The 6,424-nt window shown below is 36.5% G+C and overlaps 1 protein-coding gene across 1 annotated transcript; it reads left to right on the plus strand.

Moving 5' to 3' along the window:
* The first annotated feature begins 3,228 nt into the window (after positions 1-3,228).
* LOC126709100 (abscisic acid 8'-hydroxylase CYP707A2) lies at positions 3,229-6,130 on the plus strand. The gene is made up of 7 exons (XM_050409187.1): positions 3,229-3,617; positions 3,731-4,049; positions 4,289-4,675; positions 4,826-5,000; positions 5,112-5,218; positions 5,312-5,430; positions 5,567-6,130. The coding sequence occupies exons 1-7, from the start codon at positions 3,418-3,420 to the stop codon at positions 5,697-5,699; spliced, it is 1,440 nt and encodes a 479-aa protein (XP_050265144.1). The 5' UTR covers positions 3,229-3,417; the 3' UTR covers positions 5,700-6,130.
* The last annotated feature ends 294 nt before the right edge of the window (positions 6,131-6,424 follow it).

Raw genomic sequence — 6,424 nt, forward strand, 5'->3', positions numbered from 1 at the left:
GGGCCTTTATTTTCCAAGTATCTACACTAATCAACCTGGAGTAATAAAGAAAAAAAAAAGTTATAATTACAAAGCCACATTGTATAATCAAGTAATCATGCATTGATCAAGAGGACACAACGTGTTTCTTTTTCTCGCGACACACACTAAAAATGGGTGTAACTAACACCAAAATGTTGCCTGGATGAGTGGCAACTAATAAGATGTGAGATAAGAAGAAGATAAAACTCAAGGCATATTGGAATTGTATCAAAGAAATGGTTCTTCCACCTTTCCGTTTTTATCTTTCCTAAATGACGATTGCAGAAGCAAAAGAGTGAAAGAGCGAAGACTATCCACATTTGGTTATTAAAAAATAAAAATACTTTTTCAAAATTTTCATCATTTTTTAGAAAATAAGAATCCATGTAAAAATATCTTTAGTTGATTGACAATGAAATGAAATAAAGTTGATGAAAATCCGAAAGTGAAAACAACAATTATTTAAGGAAATTTTTTTTTACTCACTTTCGGCAAAAATGAGTTACAATGCGAACCGCATATTCTTTAAAAGGTGAAATACTCCCAAATGAAGCACAAATATTTTTTTTTCCCAGATACCCCACTAAAACTTTTTAGAACAAAATTTCTTTTCAAACTAGTTTGAAGAGAAATTCTTCAAACTTTTCATATACTTCTTTTTGGGGTATGAATTTTGAAAATCTAACCGTTGATTTTCATATTCCTTATATTATTAACATACATATCAAATTTCATTCAAATTAGATGTTATTTACTATTTGATCAATTAACTTATTTTTTATATATAATTTTAAATCACAAAAACTTGAAATTATAACATTTATTTGATGCCATAGCAATTCATCTTTGATTTTCTTGAAATTTTGTAAGTATTAAGAATGGAATAAGAACATGCAATCTAATAGTTAATGTGGGGCCGGGGAGCTTACGATCCGACCCACGCTCTATCCGGGCTCAAGGCCCGTGCCGAGGAGGCCGTGTGCCGAGGACGAATGATCGAAAGCCGAGGTGTCAAGGGGAACAGCTGAGGACGACCCTATCCTCGGCACTCCAAGACTTCGATGGGAAGAGCAACGTCTTGATGAAGGCTATCCCCAAACAGCCCCCTGAAGGGGATGTGAGTGGAATGGGGCCCATGTGGAGGTACGGTGCAAAATTGGTTCAAGGAAAATACGTCCCCTCCGCATTAAATGCACCTGCCAGCGTCCTGATCATGTTAATGAGAAAAGACGTTTGGGCGGTGTAAACTTCGATCATCGCAACTAACAGAAAGTAAGAGGGGACAGCTGATAGGACGGATACAGAAGTAAGCACCTGTCTGACCAACAAGTGGAGGGCTAAGATCAACCAAGAAGGACTATATAATGTAAAAGAGAGTGCACCAAAAGGCTGGCTGGGAAAAATAGCCAAAAACCAGAGCCTCCCAGCCCGCAACCAGAGCCTCCCAGCCCGCCTCCAGGAGAAAGACTCCTAGGGCGAAAACGTCTTAACCATGTATGAACACCACGAAAACCCACCGTCTGGTGACTAGGGCCTAGCCTTTCAAATCCACGCTCTATAAGTGATATTGTTTGGGCCTTTTTATGTGCGAACCCAACATTGTTACGGGTCATTACAAATCGTGTCCTTACAGTTAAATTTTCAAAATTCACACTCAATATAAAAATAATGAGTTTGTAGGGTTTGGAGAGAAACTTTGTGAGCGTTTGGATACAAATGATTTCCCTCAACGTTTGCGTTTGGCGTCTGTCAGTGGGTCCCGTGCACTGTTCATGGGACCCACAAACCTCTTTTTTTAACAAAAGTTTTATTGAAAATGGATCCCACGGCACTATTCACACATTTAAAAATTATTTTGTTACAGTATTTTCAATTTTCAATTTTTAATTTTTAATAATAACAGACCCTTTGTTCAACTTTTTATTTTTATTTTTAGAAGCCCCACTAAAACTATTTAAAAATGGGAAAATCAATCCAAATAAAGAAATTTGAAAACCATTTCTTTTTGGTGGTAGGGGACAACTTTTTTTATTTATTTAAATAGCACCTAGTTTGAGATTCATAAATGCGGCCTCAGTAGCTCCATTGAAATTTTTGACATCATTCAAAAATAAGAAAACACATGTTATGAAATAATGCCATTTGGAGTAGAAAAATTCCCACATTTTGAATAATGAATGAATTATTCCAAGGTGGGTGGCAACCTCATCGAATAAAGAGTTCCAACTCTTATCTTCCAACAGCTACCACATGATTTGAATGTGGTTTGTAGTTGAATTGATACATACTCATATACAAAATGTTAAGAGTTTAGAGAAGAAAAAAGAGTTCGAGCTTCAGGCTTCAAAAAACTGGAAAAGTCTAATTTATTTTATTTTATGGCATGTCAAAGATTATAAGACAAAATCTGAAAACATATAGGTAAAATATTGGATAGAATTTGGGTCATCCATTTCTGTATTAATATAAAATACTAAATACAAAATAGTGTAAGATGATATTTTCATTATTGAGCATTATCTGAGATGGCAACTAAAAGCTAATAGTAACAAATAATTCTGTGGGTGTGGCAGAAAGTTGGAGTGAGAGTGCTGAGTAAAGGGGATTACTAAATAGGAAGTGAAGGGTAATGGTTTTCTAGCCGACTCCAAGCAGAAAGTACGGACAGAGCTATATTAAAAGGTTCTTCACTCTAACCCCCCCCTTTGTCTTACTCAAAGGCCACTTTCTTTTTTCGGTTCTGGTTCTTTGTGATGCCAAAAACGCACCCCGTCTTCGTCACTAGCGCCACTCATATTACTCTTAATGACAAGTAATGCTATAAATACAACATAATACTTAGTAGTCGAGTTAATAAATTTTTACTTACTATTGTCTTGACTTATTGTAGATATATATATATATATATATATATATATTTTTTTTTTTTTTATTTACCTTTTAACTTACCAATAACAATTTTCTATCAAAAGTTGTAAATTTTTTTATGAAAGTTGTGAGAACTCATTTCTCCCTCGCTCACACGGTCAACCTACGCTGTGTACTCCTCACACGATCTTTTACCAACTCTTGTGACACGTGCTCTCTCTCTCTCTCTCTCTCCAAGAATTAGTAAGATCCAAAAGAGAAGAGGGGAAAAAAAAAAGATAAAGGAAAAAAAGAATGAGCTGGAGGGAGATTCCGTGTAATGAGGATTCTAGCTGTAATTGATAGAATGATAGGCTCCTTTCGCCATTCCCTCTTTCTACCTCTCTTCCCATGGGCATGGGCCAAAATAAAGCCTATATATATCCCTTAGTTCCTTCACTTCTTTGCTCACACTTCCTTTCATCTTCCTATCTACCATTACTCTACTCCTCCTCATACAAATAATACTACCCCACCTCAAAAACCTACATGGATTTCATCACCTCCATGTTTTACTTATTTTCTTCCATTTTCTTCATCTTTCTCCTTCATTCCCTCATCAAGTTCTTCACTTCAAGTCGCCCGAAATTGCCACTTCCACCCGGTACCTTAGGATGGCCTTACATAGGGGAAACCTTTCAACTCTACTCTCAAAACCCAAATGTATTCTTTGCCTCAAAAGTAAAAAGGTTCATACCCTTTTGCCCTTTTATCCTTAAATTTGCTAACTACTTACTAATAATGTTTATGTAAAGTATATACTAATTTATATGAGATGGGATTGTTGGTTTTTGACTTATAGGTATGGCTCTATCTTCAAGTCCCACATATTGGGGTGTCCTTGTGTGATGATTTCAAGCCCGGAAGCCGTGAAATTTGTGTTGGTGACCAGAGCTCATCTGTTTAAGCCAACATTCCCAGCAAGTAAAGAGAGGATGTTGGGGAAAGAAGCTATCTTCTTTAACCAAGGAGCCTACCATGCCAAACTTAGAAAGCTTGTTCTCCGCGCCTTCACGCCCGAAGGAATTAAAAACAAAGTCTCCAACATCGAATCCATTGCCAACGATTCTCTCCAATCCTTGGAAGGGCGGTTGGTGAACACCTACCAGGAAATGAAGACAGTGAGCTCTCTCTTCCCTAAACATTTCCTACCTACTTTTCCTTAAATAAAAGAAAAACAGATTAAAACAGAGGAAAACAGAGCAAAGTAAGACTCTGCGATGTCCGAGCAGACTGCTGAGATTGAAATATCTAAGGAAAAATAATAATAATAATAATGAGCTTAAAACTCAATGAATTAAAATGGGTTCGTGGTTTTTCATCAAAATATCCAAACACTAAACTTTGTTTGCATTTGCAGTACACATTCAACATTGCACTGCTTTCCATATTTGGAGAGGATGGAGTTTTGTACCGAGAGGATCTGAAGCGGTGCTACTACATTCTTGAGAAGGGTTACAATTCAATGCCCATTAACCTTCCTGGAACACTCTTCAACAAATCCATGAAAGCAAGAAAGGAGCTAGCTGAAATCGTAGCCAAAATCCTCTTAAGCAGGAGGCAAATGAAGAAGGACCACAACGACTTGCTGGGATCTTTCATGGGTGACAAAGAAGGCCTAACTGACCAACAGATTGCCGATAACATCATAGGTGTCATCTTCGCGGCTCGTGACACCACCGCCAGTGTCCTCACCTGGATCTTCAAGTACCTCAGCGAGAACCCCAGTGTTCTTCAGGCAGTCACTGTAAGATATCTTAAATACTCATAATTACTTTATAAGTAACAGCTAGTTTTGAAAATAATTTCTTTATGTAAATTATTTTTTCACAAATCAAGAAAAGTTGGTAATTGTTGCTGCAGTGACTAATGATTTTGAGTGATTTTGGATTTACAGGAAGAGCAAGAGGCCATTGTGAGGAGTAAAGAGGAATGTGGTGAGGAGAAAGTTCTCACTTGGGCAGACACCAAGAAGATGCCAATAACTTCAAAGGTGATTCAGGAGACACTTAGAGTTGCCAGTATTTTATCTTTTACTTTCAGAGAAGCTGTGGAAGACGTTGAATATGAAGGTCAGTCAATTACTTAGAAATCTGATAAAAGTTTATATATATATAACCCATTAACCTTAGAATGAGTTTCATGCATTATTCTTATGCTAATACTTGGAAATTCTTCTTCAGGGTATCTTATACCAAAGGGGTGGAAAGTTTTGCCACTTTTCAGAAATATTCACCACAGCCCAGAGAATTTCCCAGACCCTGAGAAGTTTGACCCCTCAAGATTTGAGGTAAATTTTCATTTGCTAGTATTCTCTCTTAAAAAAAAATAGTTTTACACCCTGTAGCTAAATTTTTAATTAATTTTCTTTAATGATCCACAGGTTGCTCCAAAAGCCAATACTTTTATTCCATTTGGCAATGGGACCCACTCCTGTCCTGGGAATGAATTAGCTAAACTTGAAATATCGGTCCTTCTCCATCATCTGACCACAAAGTACAGGTAACAGAATGAGTAAACCTTTTTAACTTGTTTTTTTTCACTAGTGGTTATGACTTATAGAAGGCCAACTTCTAGAAATAGAATGTTTTTTTGTAAGGAGTGTGCTGACATGAATTTTGTCTGTTACATTATGCAGGTGGTCTGTGGTGGGTGCACAGAATGGGATACAGTATGGTCCTTTTGCTCTTCCCCAGAATGGATTGCCCATCAGATTATTTCTGAAGAAAGAGGCTACACCAACACCAAAAAAGCTAGTCCCAACAGTTTAAGAAGAGGCACTTTCTAAATATAGAAATAATTGCATCACCAATTGGTTTCTACTTTCTCAAGATAATTATTTATGATGATGAAGAATAAGACCAAAAAGAAATTAAGTGGAGAGAGAGACACTGTCTTCATTTTTGGGCCAAGACACCCAGAGGAAGAAAGTTTAAGATTATACCAAGAAAAAAAGGTCAAGAACCAAGTGTACAGAAGAGTAGTCTACATACCAAAAACATTATAAAAAAAAAGATGTGCAAGAAAATTTTGCTCATTTTTCTTCTTTCTTCAAGAGACGAGGAGAAAGCTCCTCGGGTATGGGATTAATGTATTTAAGTAGGTTTATACAGATTTAGTAGTGTTCTTGTTATTGTTAACAAATATAATCTCTGCCGCAAGGTGAAATGAGAATTCAATGATCAACATTTTGATTCCAATATACTTTTTCTTGTTTATATTATTGTTGCCTTTCAATTAGTTACACCACAACTCATATCATCCCAGTGCACGTATGAGCCATGAGGATAATGCTTCCCAAAAGACTTCACAATAAACGGTGTAAATAGACCCCGTACATATTATTATAAGGAACAGCAAAACAGTGAAAATAGACCCCAATTATTGTATAAATTTATTTATAAAAAAAAAAAGGCAATACTTATCATTCACTGCACTTCCAGATCATTCTAATGATCATCTTGGCTTCCAGCTCTTCATAAAGGCATGATCTAAG

The sequence above is a fragment of the Quercus robur genome, chromosome 12 (genome assembly GCF_932294415.1).
Source record: "Quercus robur chromosome 12, dhQueRobu3.1, whole genome shotgun sequence".
Taxonomy (NCBI): Eukaryota; Viridiplantae; Streptophyta; class Magnoliopsida; order Fagales; family Fagaceae; genus Quercus; species Quercus robur.